At 35.5% G+C, this 23,889-nt stretch overlaps 9 protein-coding genes across 9 annotated transcripts; 4 read left to right on the forward strand and 5 right to left on the reverse strand. All coding sequences in view use genetic code 12, as the record gives it.

Annotated features, from left to right (window-relative positions):
- Positions 1-742: 742 nt before the first annotated feature.
- CD36_80750 (dihydroxyacetone phosphate sn-1 acyltransferase (ec 2.3.1.42), putative) lies at positions 743-3,061 on the forward strand (the record flags this gene model as incomplete). The annotated part of the gene is made up of 1 exon (XM_002418978.1): positions 743-3,061. One exon carries the CDS (start codon positions 743-745, stop codon positions 3,059-3,061), a length of 2,319 nt encoding a protein of 772 aa, XP_002419023.1.
- A 173-nt stretch (positions 3,062-3,234) lies between these two features.
- On the reverse strand, positions 3,235-5,781 carry CD36_80760 (DNA ligase I, mitochondrial precursor, putative; the record flags this gene model as incomplete). The annotated part of the gene is made up of 1 exon (XM_002418979.1): positions 3,235-5,781. The coding sequence occupies one exon, from the start codon at positions 5,779-5,781 to the stop codon at positions 3,235-3,237; it is 2,547 nt and encodes an 848-aa protein (XP_002419024.1).
- Positions 5,782-5,828: 47 nt separating this feature from the next.
- CD36_80770 (uncharacterized protein YER093C-A homologue, putative) lies at positions 5,829-6,329 on the reverse strand (the record flags this gene model as incomplete). Its single annotated transcript, XM_002418980.1, has 1 exon — positions 5,829-6,329. The coding sequence occupies one exon, from the start codon at positions 6,327-6,329 to the stop codon at positions 5,829-5,831; it is 501 nt and encodes a 166-aa protein (XP_002419025.1).
- Positions 6,330-6,729: 400 nt separating this feature from the next.
- On the reverse strand, positions 6,730-9,171 carry CD36_80780 (uncharacterized protein ymr031c homologue, putative; the record flags this gene model as incomplete). The annotated part of the gene is made up of 1 exon (XM_002418981.1): positions 6,730-9,171. One exon carries the CDS (start codon positions 9,169-9,171, stop codon positions 6,730-6,732), a length of 2,442 nt encoding a protein of 813 aa, XP_002419026.1.
- A 1,723-nt stretch (positions 9,172-10,894) lies between these two features.
- CD36_80790 (chromosome segregation protein, putative) lies at positions 10,895-11,533 on the forward strand (the record flags this gene model as incomplete). Its single annotated transcript, XM_002418982.1, has 1 exon — positions 10,895-11,533. One exon carries the CDS (start codon positions 10,895-10,897, stop codon positions 11,531-11,533), a length of 639 nt encoding a protein of 212 aa, XP_002419027.1.
- A 1,664-nt stretch (positions 11,534-13,197) lies between these two features.
- CD36_80800 (2-oxoglutarate dehydrogenase E1 component, mitochondrial precursor, putative) lies at positions 13,198-16,188 on the forward strand (the record flags this gene model as incomplete). The annotated part of the gene is made up of 1 exon (XM_002418983.1): positions 13,198-16,188. The coding sequence occupies one exon, from the start codon at positions 13,198-13,200 to the stop codon at positions 16,186-16,188; it is 2,991 nt and encodes a 996-aa protein (XP_002419028.1).
- A 291-nt stretch (positions 16,189-16,479) lies between these two features.
- On the reverse strand, positions 16,480-18,630 carry CD36_80810 (lipase, putative; the record flags this gene model as incomplete). The annotated part of the gene is made up of 1 exon (XM_002418984.1): positions 16,480-18,630. The coding sequence occupies one exon, from the start codon at positions 18,628-18,630 to the stop codon at positions 16,480-16,482; it is 2,151 nt and encodes a 716-aa protein (XP_002419029.1).
- Positions 18,631-18,995: 365 nt separating this feature from the next.
- Positions 18,996-19,877, reverse strand: CD36_80820 (NADPH-dependent 1-acyl dihydroxyacetone phosphate reductase, putative; the record flags this gene model as incomplete). Its single annotated transcript, XM_002418985.1, has 1 exon — positions 18,996-19,877. One exon carries the CDS (start codon positions 19,875-19,877, stop codon positions 18,996-18,998), a length of 882 nt encoding a protein of 293 aa, XP_002419030.1.
- A 1,079-nt stretch (positions 19,878-20,956) lies between these two features.
- CD36_80830 (spindle pole body component, putative) lies at positions 20,957-23,779 on the forward strand (the record flags this gene model as incomplete). Its single annotated transcript, XM_002418986.1, has 1 exon — positions 20,957-23,779. One exon carries the CDS (start codon positions 20,957-20,959, stop codon positions 23,777-23,779), a length of 2,823 nt encoding a protein of 940 aa, XP_002419031.1.
- Positions 23,780-23,889: the final 110 nt, after the last annotated feature.

Consider the following 23,889-nt stretch of genomic DNA (forward strand, 5'->3'; position numbering starts at 1 on the left):
TAAAGTTTACTCAGCAGAAAGGGGGAAACACCAAGTACTTCTAATATGTGTTTATCATATCAAAAAAAAAAAAGGAGTAATTATCATTCGAATCTTTCAGTATTACATCAAACTTGTCTAGTTGAGAGTCAATATGAAACTACTAAAACCGTAAGAGACCCATTTTAGAACTCTCTAAAATATTATCAACAACTTGAAAACTGATTGAATTTCAATTTATTGTCTATACTCAATCAAGTCTATTAAGCAAATGCAAATTATAACACTTTTAAACGTTTGATTGGTGCATTAAAACTTGTGTGTGTTTTAATTAATTAATTAAATTAGTTTACTCTAACCAGCAAAAAAAGAGCAAAGTAAGAGTTGTTGAAAATAATAACCTCGTGTGTGTGTGTGTGTGTGTGTGTGTGTGTTGTTATATAATAATAACAATAGATCTCTCTTTAGTGAATTCTTAATCTTCTTTTATTCTTTTTTTCTATTACACTTTATTTCCGAGGAGAATATTCTTAAGTTCACGCCTATTGTTCACACCACTTTTTTTTTTTTCGGTATTTGAGATTCTATACATCCAGTCTCTTTTGACTGACTTTCATCCACAACTACTTTTACTCAATCGTTTAAACAAATCACAAAGTATTCATTTTATCATCAATTGAATCTTACAACTTTTGAAAGTTATTCTTTTTTTTTTTTTGTTTTCATTTCTCTTTCGTTTTTTTGTTACTTACATCAACAACACATGCCACATCCACCACCATCATCAATATCGTCTTTTGATTTGCATTATGAACGGCCCAAATGGTATCGTTTAGCAATTTATGACAGTTTATTATGGCTATTGTCAGTTATCTTTGATTGTTTTTTCAGAGAGATTCGACCAAGAGGAGCATTTAAAATTCCTCGTGAAGGTCCAGTCATCTTTGTTGCTGCCCCTCATCATAATCAATTTGTGGATCCGGTACTTTTAATGAATCAAATCAAAAAAGAAGCCAATAGGAGAATTTCATTTTTGATTGCTGCCAAATCTTATAAGTTAAAAGCAGTTGGAACAATGGCCAAATGTCAATTATCAATTCCTGTTGTCCGACCTCAAGATTGTTTAGTTAAAGGAACTGGGAAAATTTTTGTTGATTTCGATAAAGATCCATTAAGAGTTATTGGTAAAGACACAAAATTCACCAAAGAATGTATGGTTAAAGGGTTAGTTGCATTACCACAATCATTGGGTGCTTCTGAGATTGTCGAAGTAATCTCCGATACGGAATTAATCATTCGTAAAGAATTTAAATCCCTGGATAAGGTTAAACTTTTGTTGACCAACGGTACAACTTATAAACGAGCAGACAAAATCGACCAGAAGCAAGTTTATCAAATGGTGTTTGATCATTTGTTAGATGATGGTTGTATTGGTATTTTCCCAGAAGGTGGTTCTCATGACCGTCCTGACTTATTACCATTAAAGGCTGGTGTTGCAGTAATGGCACTTGGTGCCATGGATAAAAACCCTGGTTGTAACATCAAAATTGTTCCTTGTGGTATGAATTACTTCAATGCTCATAAGTTTAGATCCAGAGCAGTTGTGGAATTTGGTGATCCAATTGAAATCCCTAAGGAATTAGTGAAGAAATACGCCAACCCAGAAACTAACCGTGAAGCTGTTAAGGAATTATTGGATACAATCACCACTGGGTTGAAAGCTGTTACTGTTACTTGTGAAGATTATGAAACTTTGATGTTGATTCAAGCAGTTAGAAGATTATATGCTGGGAATTTTGCCCAACAATTACCCTTGCCATTGATTGTGGAAATGAATAGAAGATTGGTCATTGGATACCAACATTTCAAGAATGTCCCTAAAGTTCAAGAAATCAAAGAAAAAGTATTACATTATAATGATTTTCTCAAAACTTTGTATTTACCAGATCATGATGTCGAAAGTTGTAATGACGAAGCTCATAAAATCACATTGATTCCAATATTTTTCTTTAGAGTTTTCAAATTATTCATTTTATTCATATTAGCATTGCCAGGGGCTACCTTATTCTCACCAGTGTTTTTATCGACCAAAATAATTTCTAAAAAGAAAGCCAAAGAAGCATTAGCAAATTCAGTTGTCAAAATCCAGGCTAATGATGTTATTGCCACTTGGAAGATTTTAGTTTCAATGGGGATTGCCCCCATAGTTTATTCTTTTTACGCAAGTGTTGGTACTTATTACTGTTCTACTCATGACTATTTTCTGCATTGGAAATTGTTTTGGGTGTGGATATTTTTGTATAGTTGTGGTGTATTGGTCACTTATTCTGCATTACTTACTGGTGAACAAGGTATGGATTTGTTTAAATCCATCCGTCCATTATACTTGTCGATTACTTCTGGGTCATCTATAAAAGAATTGAAGAAAATGAGACATGAATTGAGTGAGGAAATTACTGAGTTGGTCAATCATTATGGTCCACAATTATTCCCTAATGATTTCAATTTATTAGATTTGCAAAAATCATTGAATATTAATGGTGATGTGGTGTATGCTGACAGTGATGAAGAAGAAGATTTGAAAACTGAGGAATTGCGTAACCGAAGAATAGCTAAACGTAAAGCGGAAAAGAAAAAGAAAAAGACACAAGAAAACGAAGATACACAAGAACTTCAAAGTTCTGATATGAAACATTCTTCGTCAATGAGCGATGGTATTTCCTTGTTGAATTCCGATAATTCATTGACCAATTTACCCATGTTTTCAGATTATATCTTGCACAAAAATGCTAAGAATCCTGATCTACAATTGGACCCACAATCTCATTTTGGTTCAAGAGTGAATTCGAATCTCAATTCTGGTGCCAATTCTTCGGTTTCAATTTATGACGACTATAGATTTGCTTCTCAATCAGAACATGGTACAGCATCACCGGTAAGATATTCAAGACGCCCTCATTTACCCGAAACTCCATCTTCAGATCATATGGAATTGAATTTCTCTTCAAAACCGCAAGGACAAAAAACGCGTTTGAGAGATAAAATCAAAACTAAACTTCGGGAAAATAGAAAAGATAATTGAGCTTTTAGCTAAATTCAGGTTCTTTGTCTCCTATTACTTTTTTGACATTGCCCAAATAGTCAAATTCTTTTAATATGTTAATAATAATTGTACATAAACTGATAATAATATATATATGTATATAATTGCATTGCATACTTAAATCTTCCCCCCTCCCCTCTCCTCCCTTTCATCTAATTATTTAAATGAGCTTGACGTTGGTAAAACTCACATACACGACTCGAACTAGTTGCATCTTCAACACCCTTATCATCTCTTACTCGAATAAATCTAGGGAATCTTAATGATACACCTTTTCCAAATTCTTGATGTCCTGTTTTATAAATAGGACTTAAAGATAAATCTGCTGTTAAAACTTCAAACAACATACTTGGTTCAAACCAAACATCAGGAACAGCATTTGAATTGTTGGTGTCATAAACAAAATAATTCTTCGGGGATGCAATTTCTGTTGGATGTAATTTATTGTATAAATTAAGTAAATCCTCATCACTAAACCCGGTACCGATTTTACAGCAAGTTTCAAGATCTCCCGAATCTTCATTATAAGAAGCCAATAAAAACCCACCATAAGTACCTGTTCTTTTACCTTTCCCATTATAAGCACCAATAACTACCAAGTCTAAAGAATCACCAACACCTTCAAGATAATCTTTTTTCAATTTTAACCAATTTCTTGAACGTTTCGATGGTTCGTAAAATGAGTCCAGTCCATTTAACATCTTCACCATCAACCCTTCACATGAATCTTTAATTGATTGATCCAAAAACTGTTGTAGCACTTCCAAATTCGAAGATGAATTCGTGGCGGTGGCAAATTGAAATCTATCTTCAATTGGAGATAAATTTTCTTGCATGATTTTCCTTCTATCTGCTAATGATTTTGGTAAAAGTGACTCATTATTATAATACAATAAATCAAATGCAAATAAACAAATTTGCACTTTGATATCTTCTTCGTTGACATCTTTCCGTTTTCTAGTAGTTAATTTTTGAAATGGTAAAATCTTATGAGCTTCTCTATCCCATGCAACTGCTTCACAATCTAAAATCATAGAAATTGTATTCCCGTCAACTGCAAATTGTTTACCAATGGAGATCAAATCAGGATAAGTTTGAGTCATATCTTCCAAATTTCTTGAAAATACTTTAACAGAACCATCAGACAATATATGAACTTGAGCTCTAACACCATCGTATTTATATTCACAAGTGAATTCTTCATTTTGGAAACGATCCAATACTTCTCCAATGGATTTTGTGGGGTTTGCCAACATTGGTTTCAACGGTATCCCAGGAGTAACAAAACAATGTTCCAAAAGATTGAAAATACCATATTGATAGGCTGTTTTCAATACTACTTCATAATTAGGAACACGGGAAAATGCTTCCTTCATAATTTCTTCAGCTTCAGTTAATTTACTTGCATCAATTTTTTTATTAGATTTATTTTCATAATTAACAAATGCTTGAGCTAATCCTATGATAATACTTTTTTCTGCCAGTCCAATTCGTAATTTCCCTTGTAATGAACGAATTAAAAATTTGGCTTCACAACTTTTCATTTGACATGCAGTTAACATCTGTTTGATGATACTAATTTTTTTCGATTGAGATTCTTTGCCAGTTGATTTAGCAATCTTTAATGAGTTATCGAAAACAGTATCAACATCAAGTGGAGCAGTTTTAAACATTGTTGGTTGTAAACTCCTTGATTTTTGGGCAATCAATCCTAAATCTCCAGTAGATTTATAATCAGCTTTGATTTTCGATGTTTCTCTTCCATAACATTCACTAATAGCTTTAATTAAAATGGTTTCACCTAATCCTAATTCCAATCCTGGTTCATAATCAGGACCAAGTCTATTGATGCATAAATATACAATTCGAATAAGTTTATCAATTGTCAGTTGTTGTAAAACTTCCAAAAAAAATTGTGATATAATGGCAATAATTGCTAATCGAGAACTTTCATTTTCAATTGCCTCGAAAACAGATGCTAATTTGGCATACGGAATTTTAACACCCAATTTTTCATTACCATGTTTAGCTTGTTCTGATTCACTGAGTTTGATCAATTGTTCGGCTTCATTACGAATATCATTGCCAAACCCATTAATTTTCAATTCTGGTTTAGTTTCCATCTCGATATCGCCATTACTACTTGACAACTCATCAGATTTTGATTCAATTTTAGCTTTTTTGGATGGGGGTGGCGATTTGGGTGGTGTAGCTTGTCTTTTCTGTTTAGTTTCACTAGTTGCTTTTTTCGGACTACTATTGTTTGAGGAATTACCAAAGAATCTTGTCAATGTTTGTTGTTTTTTAGGAGATGGTGAATCCGAACCAGTGGCAGGAGCAATACCTCCAAAAAACCGAGCTAATGATTGTTGTTTCTTATTTGCCATGACCCTATTTGCTTGTTTTAACTGAACACCAGTTGGATATCGATGGGATACAAGTCTACTGAACATAAAAATGTACAGTAATGAGTTAAGATGTAAATAATTAATAATAAAAAGAAAATCAACTTTCCTTCTATTACTGTAAAGAAAAAAAAATGGAAGAAGACAATTTCTGTGTTTAGTAAGGATATATATGTTTGAAAAAAAAAAAGAGACGCGATTTTTACGTGTAAAACAATTCAACAAAGTACAACTTCCTTCGAGATGACTCTCTCTTTTGTCACATATTAAAAACCTCAAACAATACTGGTACATTAACACTCTTTGACTATATACATGTAGATCATTCCATCAAAACCTATTTACTTTGTTTTCATTTCTGCTGTATGTACTTCTTCAGTGTCTTCTTCGAAATCATACTTTCCATCAAGAATATCATTCAAACTATCCTGAATATACGAACTCTCTTCATCCATAGGAGCTTCACTTAGTTTCTTTTCCAGTTCCCATCCGCCCAACATACTTTTCATTCTCCAACCAAACTCTTGTATATTGCTAACATCTAAAATCCAACAAAGTCCAAACACAGTCATCCCTGTGACTGACCCACATAATAACGTCCCCGTTCCAACAGCAACAGCCGCATCAGTAGTAAAATTATAACTCAAAGGAGGAGAATGGTTGCCTTGGAATAATGTAGGAATATATTGACGAGAAACAGTTGCACGATAGGCAAACCTCAGGGCAAAGATAGTCACTGCCGACGCCGTGAAAAAACGTATCATTTGAATTTTACGACGTTGTTTATATTCAGGAGATGCATCAGCGATTTTGAAATTCAATTTATGAAGCAAGTCTGTCATTTCTTCCTTAGTATAGTTTGCTGGTGTTGTTTGGGGGAGTTCATTTACTTGTCCCTTTTATGTTGATTGAATTTTTTTTTTTGCTCTTCTAGTTGAGCCTAATAATTTTTGTGTCCTAAAAATAGGTTTTTGTTTTTTCACTCATTTACATTCTTCATTAAAATAGTAGAGCAATATATTAAAACATAAACAATATATAATCAATAGAATTGATAAAGTTATAAAAAAAAATTTGGGGATAGAACCCCAACAAAATCAAACAAATAAAAAATTATCAAGGCAAAATAGTCGAATAATGAATTAAAAAAAAAAAAAAAAAAAAAACAGGAAATAAAAACGGCAAATCAAAACATAGTCAACTTTTTCTTCTTTCTTCGAAGCATGGAAAAGCGTCATCTTTTTAAATTTCTTCAGTGAAGACACCACCTTTGTTTTCCTTTCTATTCAAAGAAATGTCATCTTCAAAGTCTGCAAATTCTGATACATCCCCATCCTTTACACTTTTTGCTTCTTTCTCAGCATCTTTTGCTGCAGGCTGATTTTGTTTGGTGGCTGGAGCTGTTGTAGTTTCTGCAGCTTTAGCAGTTTCACTTGTCTTCTTTGGTTCCGCCGGAGTTTCAGCAGTCTTCTTGATAGGTTTTGTGTCCTTCTTAACTGCCGAGGATGAACCAGTGCTTGATTTTGACTTCTCCTCAGTATTTGTGTACTTAAATATTGAACTCAATCTTCTGGAAAATGATGACTTCTTTTTGGTTGGTGATTGTGCAGCAGATGGTGTCACAGGTCTTTTGGATGCAGAGTCAGTAGCAGCAGCAGCAGTAGCAGCAGATTTAGTGGCAATAGGTGCGGTAGTATCAGCAGCTTTAGTCACAGTGGAGTCTTCAGCGACAGTCGAAGCTTTCTTTTCAGGATCAGCAGTTTCACTTTCTTTGATCAATGGAACATGTTTGATTTCTGGTTCTTCTTCTGAGAATAATGACGAAGTGTCTCTTATCTTTCGCTCATCAACTTCTTCTCGCAAATGCTCTGGTAATTCAGAGTTTATCTTGTGTTCATCTTTAACTTTCTCATCGATGGCAGCCAAAATCTCTTTCTTCTTGGTAGCTTTGTCTTCTAGGTGCAGTTCCTTTTGCTGTTCCAACTCATTCAACTTACCATCTAAGTCTTCATGTTCCTTTTCGGCATCGGCCTTTTCTTTATCGTGCAATTCTTGTAATTCAGCCACTTCTTTATCAGTAGACTCATGTTTAGCGGTAGCCTCCTCCAAGTCAGTAGTGTATTTTTCAATATCATTCTTGGCTTCCTGCAATTTGCTTTCCAATTCAGCTAACTTTTCTTCATATTCCTTATTCAAATCTTCTGAAGCCTTAACCTCATTAGCCAATTCATCTCTTGCATTGGTTACTTCTTCTAATTTAGCTGACTCTTCTTTTAATTCATCCAAAGTTGGTTTCAAAATTTCATCCTTTTCTGCTTGTAATTCATCCAACTCTTGCTTTCTGGTAGCAATCTTTTCTGCTTCCTCAGCATCAATTCTATCTTGATTCTCTTTCTTTTCATCCAATAAAGCTTTTTTCTCTTCAGCATGTTTAGCTTCAACGTCTTTATATTCTTGAAGCTTAGTGTCAACTTCTTCATTTCTACCTGCTTGGTATTCAGCGTATTTGTCATCCTCAGCCTTTTTGCGTTTATCGTTTTGTGCATTTCTTTCCAACTTGGCAATTTCAATGTCACGCTTTTCCTTCTCTTTGGCTTCCTGTTCCTCCTTTTTAGCTTTCTCATGCAATTGTTGCAATTCCAATTCCTTTTGTTTCTTTTCAATGTCAATCTGTCTCTTAGCTTCTGCTTTCCCTTCAATATCATCCAAAATTGGCTGAACATAAGTTGAAGCCAATTTGTCTAATTCGGATTGACTGATAGTCAATCCACCACCCAAACTGATCAAACCAGCAGCTCTATTTTGCACTCTTTCATCAGCCCTCTTTTGTGCAACTGCCAAGGCATTGGCGTACAATTGGGCTTGAGCTTTCAAAGTTGCCGGATTGTTGGATTTCAATGAGTTCAACCTTAATTCAGCTTTTTCATTAGCTGCCTTCAACAAAGAAGCATTGACTACGGAAGCGGCTGTAAATGTCTGACTTCTCTTTTGAGATGAAACTTGATCAGTAAGCCCAGCACCATGCTTTAAAGAAGCAGCGGCACCAGAAGCAGCCAAATCCTCTTCATCTTGATTCAAATATTCAGCTGGAGCTTGTTTTTTCAAACCAGATCTGTAATCTAACTCAGGATTAAAACGGGAACTCAACGATTTGGTAGAGTTTTTAGTGGCCAACTTGTTAATCTTATCAATGTTCAATGATGTGGCCCCTTGCTTTGATTGGATGCCGGATCTTCTAATATCTTTTTCTGGGTTTATTCTTGATGTCATGGTGCTAGTAGAGTTGGCATTGGCCGCTTTGTAAATAGTATTTGAGTTCATTGAAGGGATACCAACCTTGACAGTAGTAGAAGGAGTTGTTGATGAGAATGTACTGGTTCTTTTGGCATTTACAGCTGCTGCACCGGCATCTGGGTCTTCTTGACCTCTTTCCCAGGCTTTAATTTCTTGTTGCTTAGCTGCTAAAGCAGCGGTGTGTGCTTCTGGTGCAACCGAACGGACATACGATGGCTGGACACTCAAATCGGAAGATGCTGCTAACAAGGCAGCTGTGTCTGATGCATTTGAATTGACCCCAACAATTGTTCCACTTGGGGATTGGAACACACCTTGTTTTACTCGTTGATGATATAATGCTTCTGCTGACAATGGCTTGCCAGAAGCTTTGTAGGCCGAATGTGACATATTGGGTGAATGAATATATTTATTTTTTTTTTTTTGTTTCCTTTCCAATTGCTGAAGAAATGGAAAACTTTTTATCTTTCAACTAAATAAGCAATAAGTAAAAAAGAAAAGTAAAAAAAAAAATCAAAATAGAAAATAAAGAAAACAACAAAAAAAGAAATATTGATAAAGTATTGGATAAAATGATTCTTTACTCAACTTGAAATTCGATGAACTTTTTTTTGTGGATTATATGAGTTTTTCGATTCTGTGTGAGAGAAAACAGCAAACAAAAGAAGGAGAGAGAAAAAAAAAAAACTAAAAAAAAGGAGTGGGCGGGCGTCCAAGACAACCTTGTTGTAGGGCCAAGACGAGAGAAAATATAGGTGGCATCCAAATATCATTATTAAAAATGCTCATAGCTGGTGTGTTGTTGTAGAGTGAAAGAATAACCGTGTAATTATCCAAGATTAAATTGGGTTCGGTGACACTTTTTGGTAGGAGGCAGTTTTAGTGATATGTATTCCACGAACTTTGTGGCTCAAATTATAATCTCCCCTCCCCTCTTCTAAGAGGAAGCAATCTAACAAAAACAAAAGAGACTCACATTGTTCTGTTTTTGCTTTGTTAAGGAAAAGCAAGAGAACCAATTTAGTTTTTTCCACTCCACCTAAAAACCAGAAGTTTAAAAAGAAAAACAAAGTAAACAATAGTAAGTTATAAATAAATATCAGATTTCAATTACAAGTGTATTTTTCATCTTTGGTAGAATTGTAATAGTGGAGTATTCTTGTGAGCAATTCTGTGTGTGGTAGTTTTATATTCAGCGTTGTGGATAGTTCACAATGGTAACACACACACTAATTAATGTGTTGACAATCTGTTGTATTGTTATCTTTTCATTCTATTGGTTGCCTAATTCGGACTAAGCAAACCCCTTTTGGAAAATAGTAAGCCGCACGGGATACTTAATTCAGAGGAAAAAAACTCATAATTGGTAGATAAAGATACCCAGTCCTTACGTCATCAGGTTGAAACACTCATCTGTCAAACTTTTTGGAATGGTCATCGCCATTCACCGTCATAAATATCTTGACCTTTGTGATGAGGAACATATTTGGAGTTGGGTGATAATGCTTATTTGAAAATCTCATCAACTGCTCAGAAGAGCAGCTCTTTTTATTTTCCAGATATTTTCGTTAAACATTCTTTAAAATTTTTTACAAGAAGAACGGAAGGAAACAAATAATATATAAATATTCTTTTCTATCACAGAATCTTGCCAACATGTCATTAGAATTATCAATAGAATTAAAACAACTATATCTTTTACAGTATTAGAGCCACATACGTTAATCAATTTCTTGCTAAGTTGTCTTATGAGTCACGTGACATAGTTTGTTGTAAGTTTCGCGTGTACTGTATATTACAAAATGGCTGGCTTGTTACTTGAACCAAAGAGGAAAAAATATTGAAATTAAGTCAAAATCAATACAAAAAAAAAAAAAATGCGAAGAAATAAATAATGTACAAAACAACATCTCTCTTGTTTTGGACTATCGATATTACAGACATCGCAATTTGACAGAAACAAGAACCAATTGGGTTATTGGGTATACATTTAACCAATTTTCATTTAGACAACAGTTACAGATACGTGAATTTTTCATTTAGAGTTAGGGTTTCCCTTAAAAAAATAGACAATATTGAGTTCGGCAGATCGAATGTATAAACTATAAATACAATGGCAAGACTTTCAGGACAAAGTAGTGGCAGACAGACTGGTCAAGGAACGAGTGCAGAGGCAATACGACAACAGAGAGAAGAACTTAGAAGACAACGAGAATTGCGACTACAACAACAGCAACAAGCTGAAAGACAGCGACAACGACCACAATATCGTACCGAACAATCCCCAATTGTACCAGCTGCTACATCATCGTCGCGATATTCACAATTTGGAATATACAGAAATCAACCTGGTGATGTAGTGGACACATTGGCTTCGTCGCTACCACGAAGAACAACAACAACAGCAAGATCAGATATTAATCGAACAGTGCCTCGAGTGAAGAAAAGATATCGTCCAGGCACAAAGGCCTTAAGGGAGATCAGACAGTATCAAAAATCAACCGATTTATTAATCAGAAAATTGCCCTTTGCAAGATTAGTGAGAGAAATAAGTCTTGATTTTGTCGGTCCAAGTTATGGTTTGCGATGGCAGAGCAATGCTATATTGGCATTACAGGAAGCTCTGGAATCGTTTTTGATTCATTTATTGGAAGATACAAATTTGTGTGCTATCCATGCTAAAAGAGTGACGATCATGCAAAAGGATATACAGTTGGCAAGAAGAATCAGAGGACAATCTTGGATATTGTAGCACAACATATAATGGACTTTTTGCTTTTCTTCTTGGGTTAATAAAGTGTATTTTTTTTATATTATCAAGTGTATATTAAATAGAGATGTACAATTATGCAAAGCATTGATTGCTAGGAATAGGACTAGTTCCTCTCGTTAGTCAGACTCCATTCTGTACATGATCAGAGACTTTAGGGTAGTTTGTGCGACTAGTCAAGCTAAGAATAAAAGCCAATGCTTGTTTCCTATTCTTAATTGCTGCTATGATTATGATTGGGCCACTCAAACAGTTGGATTTCGTGTCTTGTCATTTCAGGAGAAAAATAGACTGCAAAAATGTGACGAGTTGCCAGAAGCAACCATTTTTGCAATCAATATACTAGTTTCATTATACAACCTATACATGACGAAAAGCAATATTTCTGCAAATAATATTGGCTTAGAAACAAATTTGTAGAAGTAAGTGTCACTTTTTGTTGGTTTGCTGATCTGTAAAGATGGGTTTTGGTGGCAAAATAGAAATACTGTATTCAAATGAATTATTCAATAACAAAACTCACCGCTAAAACATACCAGAAAGTTATCAACTTTTTTAAAAGTACCTTTCCTAAAACCAGACGAGCTGAAATCATTCCAGTGGCTTCTATTTTCGTGAAGAAGTACAGCAAAGATAATAGAGTACAACGACTAGTGTCTCCAAAGTTCCCTGAAGGACCTAGTGACTTGCATATTCTAATATAACAGAATGAAAAGCGATCAAGGACACACTCGAAGAAGATGTAGGTGGCAATCATTCAAAAATAATAATGACCATGTTGCAAAATTCCATTTTTCCTTGGTTAATGCAACTTTTTCTTTTCTTTTCTTTTCTTTTTTTAGAGTTCTCGGTCTGTGCTGGACCAATCAAAGCTAGTCAAAAAAAAAAAAAAAAACTGTTTTGTTCCCGGACTTATCATCTAACAAACTACTTGCAAACATATTCTATTCTTTATCAAACTTTTACCACCTTGTCCAGAGTAGTTAATAATAGTGGCACATCCAACTTGACTAGAATATCATTAAACCGAAAGCCGTGATCTTAAGGTGGTAGAAGGATCGGAGCTCACGGCAATAAAACATAACAGTCAAATTGCCTCAAGAATTTTTGACTGTTGCGATTTCCGTGGGTTGGCACCGGTTATTTGGTGGAATTTCTCCGGGGTTGACAGGAAGAATTTTTTTTGTACTATTTGGTCTTTCTAGTCTAAACAAAAAAGAAAAAGTACACCATGCTCAAACTCATCATTCCTTTTCGTTCTGGACTTCATCTCTACCCTTGAAGGCAAATGTAAAGCTCTTATATTTGTACTTTCTTAAAGACAATAGTCAAAGCGAACTCCGGGATTTTTCAAATAAAATTGGTGGGGATGCGACGTGGGCACTTTATTATTTTTTTTTTGTCATTGTGCACATAAGACTCTTTGCCCTTCTCTCTCTCACTCCAACAAATAATAGAACAACAAATATAAAAGTAAAATTTTTGACCGATTCTCCTTCTATTTTCATTTTTTTTTCCCTTTTTCTATTTCTGAAATTATTGTTTTTTGCTTTTCCTTTTATACAATTGTGATCTGGTTATCTGATAAGTTGCTAGCCAGTCATCCACTGAGAGACTATAAACTACAAATTTTATAAAAAAAAAAAATGCTTAGAGCTTTTAGAAGTGCTGTACCTCGTACACAGCTTTTGAAATCACGCTTAACTATTCTAAAAACTTCCGTTGTTGGCAGACGTTATCTTGCTACCGATTCATTCTTGCAAGGGTCCAATTCCAACTATGTCGATGAAATGTATGAAGCTTGGAGACAAGATCCATCAAGTGTCCACGCCTCATGGAATGCCTACTTCAAGAACATTGAAAATGATAACATCCCACCATCCAAGGCTTTCCAAGCTCCACCAACTATTGTCCCAACAGTTTCAGGAGGTGCCGCTGGATTCTATCCTGGCCAAAGTCCAATTTCAGAAGATGTTGTTACCCATTTGAAGGTTCAATTGTTAGTTCGTGCTTACCAAGTTAGAGGTCATCAGAAGGCTAAAATTGATCCATTGGGAATTTCTTTTGGCGACAACACTACTGTTCCAAAGGAATTGACTTTAGACTACTATGGTTTCACCGAACAGGATTTGGCTAAGGAAATTACTTTGGGTCCTGGTATTTTACCAAGATTTGCTCAAGGTGGTAAGAAGAGTATGACCTTGAAAGAAATCATTAACTTTTGTGAAAAAACTTACTGCTCCTCTTATGGTGTTGAGTACGTACACATTCCCTCAAAGGAGCAATGTGATTGGTTAAGAGACAGAATCGAGGTTCCTCAACCATTCAAATATTCTCCAGATCAAAAAAGACAGATTTTGGATCGTTTGATTTGGGCCACCTCTTTCGAATCCTTCTTGTCAAGCAAGTTCCCAAATGACAAGAGATTTGGTTTGGAAGGTGCCGAAGCCGTTGTCCCAGGTATGAAGGCTTTAATTGATACCTCCGTTGAATACGGTGTCGAAGACGTTGTTATTGGTATGCCACATAGAGGTAGATTGAATATGTTGTCCAATTTTGTTCGTAAACCAAACGAATCCATCTTTTCTGAATTCACTGGTTCCAAAGAATTCGATGAAGGTTCAGGTGATGTGAAGTATCATTTGGGTATGAATTACGCAAGACCAACAACTTCTGGTAAGCACGTCAACTTGTCTATTGTTGCTAATCCATCGCATTTGGAAGCCGAAGATGGTGTTGTCTTGGGTAAAACTCGTGCAATTCAACAATACAAACAAGACATTGGTTCTTTCAAAAAGGCCATGGCTGTCCTTTTACATGGTGATGCCGCATTTGCTGGGCAAGGGGTTGTTTATGAAACTATGGGTTTTGCTAACTTACCAGCATATTCTACTGGTGGTACTATTCATGTCATTGTGAACAATCAAATTGGTTTCACCACTGATCCAAGATTTGCTAGATCAACTTTGTATCCATCTGACATTGCCAAAGCCATTGAAGCTCCAATTTTCCATGTTAATGCTGACGACGTAGAAGCTTGTACTTTTGTCTTCAATTTGGCCGCTGAATGGAGAGCCACTTACCACACCGACTGTATCATTGATGTTGTTGGTTACAGAAAGCACGGTCATAACGAAACTGATCAACCATCTTTCACCCAACCACTCATGTACCAAGAAATTGCCAAAAAGAAGTCTGTTATTGACATTTACGAAAAGCAATTAATTGAAGAAGGTACTTTTACTGCTGAAGATATCAATGAACACAAACAATGGGTTTGGAATATTTTGGAAGACAACTTCAAGAAAGCCAAAGACTATAAACCTACCTCTAGAGAATGGTTGACAACTCCTTGGGAAGATTTCAAATCACCAAAAGAATTGGCTACTGAGGTCTTACCACACTTGCCAACTGCTGTTGATGAAGCTACTTTAAAGAAAATTGGTAATGCCATTTCCGAAACTCCAGAAGGATTTGAAGTCCACAGAAACTTGAAACGTATTTTGAATGCCAGAAAGAAGAGTGTTGAGACCGGTGAAGGTATCGATTATGCTACTGGTGAAGCCCTTGCTTATGGTTCTTTGGCTCTTGAAGGATACCATGTTAGAGTATCGGGTCAAGATGTTGAAAGAGGTACTTTCTCTCAAAGACATGCTGTTTTGCACGATCAAAACAGTGAATCTGTGTGGACACCATTGTCCAATTTGAGTGAAGACCAAGGAGCTTTCAATATTTCCAATTCTTCTTTGTCAGAATATGGTGTTTTAGGGTTTGAATATGGTTACTCCTTAACTTCCCCAGATGCTTTGGTTGAGTGGGAAGCTCAATTCGGTGATTTCGCAAACACTGCCCAAGTTGTTATTGATCAGTTTGTTGCTGGTGCTGAATCAAAATGGAAACAAAGATCTGGTGTTGTTTTGTCATTGCCACACGGTTATGATGGTCAAGGTCCAGAACATTCTTCATCCAGACTTGAAAGATACTTACAATTATGTAATGAAGACCAACGTTTCTTCCCATCACCAGAAAAATTAGAACGTCAACATCAAGACTGTAACATGCAAGTTGCCTATCCAACCACCCCAGCCAACGTTTTCCATCTTTTACGTCGTCAAATGCATAGACAATTCAGAAAGCCATTGATTTTGGTCTTTTCTAAATCGTTATTGCGTCATCCATTAGCAAGATCAAACTTGTCAGAATTCACTGGTGATTCCCACTTCCAATGGATCATTGAAGATGTTTTAGGAGACAAATCAGAAGTGAAGAGAGTTGTGTTATTGACTGGTCAAGTTTATGCTGCTTTTCACAAAAAGAGAGCTTCCTTAGATGACAAATCAACTGCTTTCATTAAGATTGAACAATTGCATCCATTCCCATATGCTCAATTACGTGATGCCTTGAATGAATATCCAAACCTTGAAGACTTGGTGTGGACCCAAGAAGAACCATTGAACATGGGTGCTTATAACTTTGTTGCTCCAAGAGTGGAAGCTGTTTTGGGTGAAACTCAGAAATACAAGGACTTGAAATTGAGATACGCTGGTAGAGACCCAAGTGCTTCTGTTGCAGCTGGTTCTAAGGCCATGCATGTTGCTGAAGAAGAAGAATTCTTAGCAGAAACCTTTCGTCAATAATTGACCAGAAGCAAATTTTTCTGAGGCTTTTTTTTATTTTTATTTATTTTGTTTTTTTAACTTTGTTTTTAGTTCTTTAATCAACTTTTGAAATAAGGATTAAGAACAAAAGAAAAATAAAAGTTTTGAACTGACAGTACCTTATATAATTGTGTATCTTACAAGTTTTTGTGAATTTCCAAAAGCTTTCTGTTCATAACTATTCATTATAGAAATTCTATGTTTTATTTATATATATATATATTAAAGAAGGGAGAAATGTGTAAAGAATACAGTAGCTTAAGCAGTATGTTACAATTTATTTTCAGAAATTCTAAATAAATCACACAAATGATCTACAACACCCCAACCGTATCCATTAGCAAATCTTCTCCGAACCACTATGTTATTATGTGCATCAGGAGGTAGATTGACCAAGACTTTTCGCCAACCACATGCATTATGATATTTATCAGCTATCTGTTTCTGCTTCTCCAATTTCCATTTACTGTGATATCTTAACAAAACTGATGCAAACCATTCCACCTTCAGGTGTTTGTTGAGGTTATCTCCTTCTTGAGGAGATTTATTAAATTGATAATATTTGTCATGAAAAATAACATGCAGTCGCAGCTCAGGGTTTATCAAAAACTCATTGGAAGGAATCGGACATATGAGGGTATTGATTGCAGATTCTATAGCAGACGCTCTTGGTGGAACAACTATAGTTTGAGAATCCTGAGTTGAGTTAGTTTCGTCTGACTGAAACGAGTGATCTTCTGGTAAGACGTCGTTAAATACATTATAATCGGTACCCCTCACACTAAAATTTTTGTATTTTCGTTGTCTTTTGGTTAGCTTGTTCTTATGGTTACTGGAATTGTGTTCCAGAAAATTCAAGTTCAAAAATTCCTTATACTTGCTTACAACATGGTTCCTGTCCACTGTATCCGATGAATCCGTTTGCTTGGAAACATCGGTAGCCTTTGCTGCATCCTGGATGTCCTGAACCATTTGATTTGCCTCTTCGGGAACTTCCAGTACAGTATCACGACTACGGTTAACTTGTATTTCATGGTCTGCTTCTTCTAACTCAGGGTGAACATGCATGTGCTTACTCTTTTTCAACTCAGAGACGTCTCCTAAAGCTTCATAATCTAAGTATAGCAAAGCAGAAGTTCGCAATGGTACTATTCCATCATTCATAGCATTAGCATAAACAACCAATTGTTCAAATTGGGTCAAGAATTTTTGTAAAGGATCTTCCGGTAGAGTTTCCAAAACAGGTTTGAATGAGTCTCTTTTTTTAGACTCCCCAATGTTTATATCACTCCATGCTGGCAATCGTTTCAGTAAGGTTAAATCACGACCAGTCTTACCAAGGGTTCCCATGTCCAACACCCACGATATCAAGAAGTTCATTTCATTCAAAATTCCCAAAAATGGTGTGGCCATTCCAATAAAATTAATTGGTTTAATTTTCATTTTCTCAAAATAATCTGGGCCTTTGGTCATTAAAATGTACTTTATAGCATATAGCTGGACCACACCTCCTAACGAATGGCCAATAAATGAAATCTTATCATACTGGTAAAGCGAATTCTCAATTAAATCTGTAATGTAGTTAGCAACGTTAGTCCCCAATTTTTTGACCCCTCTTTCAGTACGTCCAGCATTATACCTATAGCCCCTAACCAAAATATTTTCCTTCACTCTAAGCTCCAATTGATCCTTGATATATAGCATATCTGCAGTCAAGTTCGAGAAAATTCCGTGTGTAACAATAACTAAATGGACTGGCTTTTTGGGATCTTTTGGTTCGTTCGACCAAATGTCATCCGTGGTCAATTTGCTTACTTTAAGTTGTGTGTTGTAAATTTGATGGGAATCACTGTTGATTCCATCTATTACTTTGTCCACAATTGCGGGCTTTATCCCTTCATTCATATCTGATTTTGTTCCCAAGCTGGTGAGAGTTTGCTGTATTATATTCTGTCCGAGTTTCTTCATCAAATGTAAATCATCTCCTATCATAAAATCGTAGACAACTTCTGTTTTCTTAGTGATTACAATTTGTGAAACAACCTCAATCTCCCATTCAAAAATATCGTATCCTTTCTCATCCTGTCCTTTTAATGAGTTTGAATTTAACAAAAGCGACACATTAAAAGCTTGATTTGGTTTGATTTGATTCTCGAACACAATTTCTGTATTTTTCTCAACATTTTCAGGATGGAATGGTTTACGAGGATTATAATTGCACGGTACTACGTGACAGTACAAAATGAAAGGGCCACTCAATAAATGGATTGCTCTGATACTCGACTTTTCAATGTTTTTCAAACGGAAATATATACGTTTAATGGTGGGATCTAGCCTTGTATATTCTATGGTGTACCTAGCAACACCCCCAATTCTCAAACTATCCTTATCCCGGTACCATAATGAAGGATGAGTTGCCATTGGGATATGTGGGTATGTCTCTGGACTTTGTTAGCTAATGAAAGAAGAAAATGTGGTATTACTAGTTGTGAAAGATTCACATGTATTTCTTACAGCTTTTGTTTTCATTTTTCTGCTGGTTTTGTACTGTTGGTCTAAGTTTTATTTTGCGGTCCTAGTTTGTAAGGTGGGGGGGGAGTCAAACGGGATGAGGGGGTGGCCACAAATTATCGCCGAAAAGAGGAGCTTCCATTTGAATTGACTCTTGTTATAGTATATAACATGTGACAAAGGTGATACATTAAGCATTTCATCTACACACACTAGTGCTACTTACTTCACGAATAATAAACAGTTCAGGATGTTCATTCACTGATACTATCTTGCTAATTAACTTTCTCTTTCAGATACTTTTCATGTAAGTACTGGAACACACTGTTCAACTTGAACTTGGAAACTAAAGCCGCCTCTACTATAAATCTAGGAATAAAAGTTAATACGAAACTCAAAAAGGTACTCATTGTGCCACGATAAATGTTCAAAGCACCGTTCAATTTAGCACTTTCAAAGTCAGTTACGACCTTTTTGGCGTAAACTTCTGCTGGCATTGGTTTGTTTCGAGCAGCCATCTGTCTTCTTTCATTGAAAGCGTCCTTGATACCTGGCACGTTGTAAAGAGAAGACTCTGGTAAATCTCTCTTATCTTCAATGTCTGTCTTGACTCCACCTGTCACAATGTTGATGACTTTAACACCAAATGGTTTCATTTCTACTCTCAAAGTTGCCGCATATTGATGAATTGCGGCTTTAGAGGCAGAATATATACAAGAAAATGGGAATGGGATAATTCCACTAACAGACCCTGTAAAACCAATGACACCTTGAGCGTTTATTATCAATGGAATCAATTCACGAACCGTTCTAATAGCACCAAAGACATTAACTTCAAAACATTGTTTCATCTGCGCATCAGTAACATCAGTGGCAGGGAAAGTACACGATTGACCAGCATTATTGTATAAAAAGTCCAAATAGTCAGCTCCAGTTTCCGATTCAATAAACTTTTTGGCATTCTTAACACTATCCAAATCACTAACATCTAATTTAAAGATGATCACACCATAGTCCTCTTTCAATTTTTGCATTGGTTCCAATCTTCGTGCCCCAGCAAAGACCTTGTATCCTCTTTTAGCAAACTCAATTGCTGTGGCATAACCGATACCTGATGAGGCACCAGTAACTAATGCAACCTTTTGACGCTCTGACATGGTTAATATAGGACTATAGTCTCTGATTTAACAAAATAATCTGGCAATATAGAAAAAAAAAAAAGGAAGGGTGGTGTAAGTGAATGGGTGAATTCTATGATATTTATATGGACAGGGGAAAGATTTTTTTACAAGCCATTTTGTTTATGAAATACGGAGAAAAAACAAGGAGGGGCGGATATTGATTATCATTTTCCATATCACTACAGAAAGATTAAGCTTGGTTTTTTTTCACCAAAAGTTTGTTCTTTATTTTATAATACAAGAAAACCTTAATTGATAAAAATGGTGATGTTTATTTTGTTCACCAGGGCATGTGATATTTCTAGAGCTACTGAGAGGCTTGGCTAGACTCAATAATTCAACTATTCAATGATTTTAAAACCAAGAAGATAATCAATAACACTCCAATTCAATTCAATCATATGGAGTTGTAGATTAGATTACTGTTTTTAAAAAAAATTTAAAGAGATGAACATGATCTGTCGGCCCATCCCTTTTCAATGACAAAACTGAAGCAATATAACAGGCAAGCTCAAAATGAGTATTTGATAACTAAGATGGAAATGATTTGATTTTGTTTCAGTTGGTTCATAGTCATATTATATCTGTATTGACTGAGTTTACAACTGAGATGTATTCAAAAGTATATGGTACGAGAGGTAGTAGAAGATACGGAGTATCAGAATTTGTTTAACCCTACCAGTTATTCGCCTATTTAATTACAACTACATAGCTTGCAAGGTTTACAAAAGATACCATTATGTTGATGTTCTGGAAATTAACTGGTGGTTTTTGTGTTAAAACCAGGCTGTTTGTTTTTCATTTGTTGCTTAATAAATGCATGGACAAACAAGATAGTCGTAGCCGATGGCTATGAGGTCCACAAGATGATCATTTTCAAAGAGCCATTACTATTAAGCATATGCTTACAGTGTGATTGTCGATAGTTTTGGCGTGCGTGAATCAAAAAACGCATACACAGAATGTTGCTTACAAAAGATAGATATTTTCTTGCAACCAAAATTTCTTGCCTCCATTAAGTTGCATTCTAATTTCCAGTTGGCAAAGTCAGAAATATGTCGTCAAATTTCTTTAAGGATACCCAAAATAGTAAGGGAGTGAGCTTGTTTGGAAGCAATCAATGTCCCGATGGAACTGGTGTGTCTTCTTTTAAAATACAGCCATCGCCTGCCATTGACATTGATAGTTCCTTGGGTTCAGAGTTTGAGATAGGTTTGAATTTTGGCAAAGATGATTTACAACAGAAATTCCTTGACCTGGCCTGTGAGGTGAAAAATGATGTTGAAAAGTCAGAGATTTCTTTGGCAACAACTTTTACGGAATCTTCCAAATCAAATGAAACAAGACCTAGTTTGAATTCATGTACTGATGCAAGTATAACTGAGCACGAAATTGGGTTTGAAAGCAGAAAGTGTTTAAATACTGGTGCTCGTAAAACAAAAACATTGTGTTTGTTTAATCAGCCAAAGTCAAATAAAACAGGAAAGACTGAAAAACTGTCCTCAACTACAAAGAAGGAAATCAAAAAGCTTTCTACGCCAAGGGTTTTTGACACCATTCAATTAGAAGAGCGAAGCAAAGCTAAGACTAGAAGTGCTCTGAATGGAGGTGTATCAGAAACTCCGTTAAGGTCACAAATATCTGGCAATTTCCTGGCAGTGTCGTTTTCTGAATTAATTGGACAGGTGGAAGCCACAAAATACAATTTGGAAAAGGAATTGGAACTTACTCGGAGAAAGTTGCTGAAGATAGAAGCAGAGAAGCTAGAGAAGGAACAGTATATAAAAAATTTGAGTGATGTGAATTCTCGAACCAAAAGCCAGGTGGAAGCCTTGTTCAAACATGTGACACAATTGGATTCTGATTTTAATGATTTGAGACATGATAAAGACAAAGCCGAAAAGAAATACCAAAAAATTAAAGATGACACAAATCGTTATAAAACCAAAGTAGGTGAATTTTTTTCCACTCTTGACGAATTGAAGCAGAGCATGAATTCCATAAGAATGCAAATGCAAGTACATTTCAAGGTAAAAGAGTTGGAACTACAACAAAAAGATGTGCAGCTTGATGAGATGTCTGGGTTGTTGTCTGAGGAAAAAATCAGGTTAGCCGAAATGCAAAAAATATCATTTGACCTGTCGAAATTGGAATCCAAAATATTAGAATTATGCCGGGCTTTGGTGATCGACATATCTGGCCGCTTTTCCAACGAAATCAAACAAGCTATAGGGTCTGAGAATTTGAACAGCAGTTTAGAAGACAAGTTCGCTTTTGTTGAAAAAGAATTTAAAAATTTCATATCGACCTCTATTGCTTCAAAAATAGCTGAATTGGAAGCAGCCATAGTTAATAAAGATCAAAACTTGAGTCTGTTGGTATGTTCTGAGTTTCAAAAAGCAGCTGCCCTTGAATCTGCAAATCACCTAACTACCAGAGAACAGTTGCTGATACAAATTGAGAACAACATCGGATTAATGCAAAAGAAGATTTTAGATGATCAGGAATTGAGACTGGATTATGATCAGAAGCTAGCATTATTAGAGTCGGAAATCACACAATTGGAAAGAGCAAAAGTACAATTAGAAAGTGAGCTTTCTAGTCATAAAACTTCATCACATGATAGAATATTACATTTGACTGGAAAGCTGAATGAGCTAGAACAAGAATTAGCTACTGCTAGACAAAAAGTTATTGAATGTGATTCTACCGCGGAAAAGCTGTTGCATGATCTTTTAAATGTTCAAGAAGAATTAAAATTAAAAAATGCTTTGTTAAATGAAAAAGATGCTGAATTGTGTGAGTTGCAAAAGAATTTCAAGGTCGAAGTAGCTGCTTTCCAATCAAAAACAAGCAAAGAAAAGAAAGAACACTTACTCATTGTGGAATCTAGAAACTGTTTGTTGAAAGAAGCTGAGGTCTTGAAAATGGTTATTAGGAGTATTTCCAGAGATTATGAAATTTGTCAAAAGGTAAAGGCAGATAATGACTTGGAACGTGATAAATGGAAGATTAAATACGATGATATGAAGCTGCAAAATAATTTGCTTATGGAAACACTAAAGGACTGTTTTGCTCAAAATCAAGAAACAAATGACACGGTATCACAACTTATACAACAACATAAAGAACAATTAAATATAATAAAGAAAGACTTAGAAGCTGAACACAAAAATTCAATACGATTGGAGCAAGCCAATTTAAAATTACAGTCCGAAATACAATCCAAAGAATTGGCCATGAAACCGGAAGAGAGTATTACTTATTGTAAGAGGATGTTTGATGTTTTTGGTGAGGCTCTAAAGAATGAAGAGGCTCTAACAAAAGGTTTGGGTGTTCAGATCAAAGATATTTCAGAGTTTATGAAGAGTGATAGTGCCAGCTATAAGTGTGACCTCAATAACTTGAATGAAACATTGAGTTCACTAAAAATACAATTGAAACATCCCATGGAGGTCTCGTCATTTAGGTTTGATAATAGCTGCACTTTGGGAGAACCTAAACAAAGCAATAATCAGCAATTATTGTTACCCCTCAATAATCAAAACCTTAGAGTCAACAACCCTACTGCTGTCATGGAATCTTCTGCTAAACTAACCCAAAGGATTAAAGGGAGAAAGAAAACACTAAAATCTCAGGAAACAGAGATCTCACAAGAGTCTCATAAAATGCACAGGATACACACAAGTGTCGATTCCAATTCTGGAGCCAATTATTGTAAAGATACTATACTGTCAGCAAGTATTGTGGATCACAAGAAGTTGAATTTGACAAACAGAAATTCTAAAAAGACTCTAAACAAGCAAATTGCTGATGATGTGTTTTCTCTTTCCCATATTACAAGTTCACCTCCTTCAAAGAAATCCAAGAAAAAATGAATAAATTGACTTGAAGGCAAACTCTTAACAACAATAGAGAAATGGATTTCTGACCCCAATTGGGAAGGTAATTGAGGAATGTGAGTTCGTCACTTGTACCACTTTATGCT

Source organism: Candida dubliniensis, chromosome 3, assembly GCF_000026945.1.
Source record: "Candida dubliniensis CD36 chromosome 3, complete sequence".
Lineage (NCBI taxonomy): Eukaryota > Fungi > Ascomycota > Pichiomycetes > Serinales > Debaryomycetaceae > Candida > Candida dubliniensis.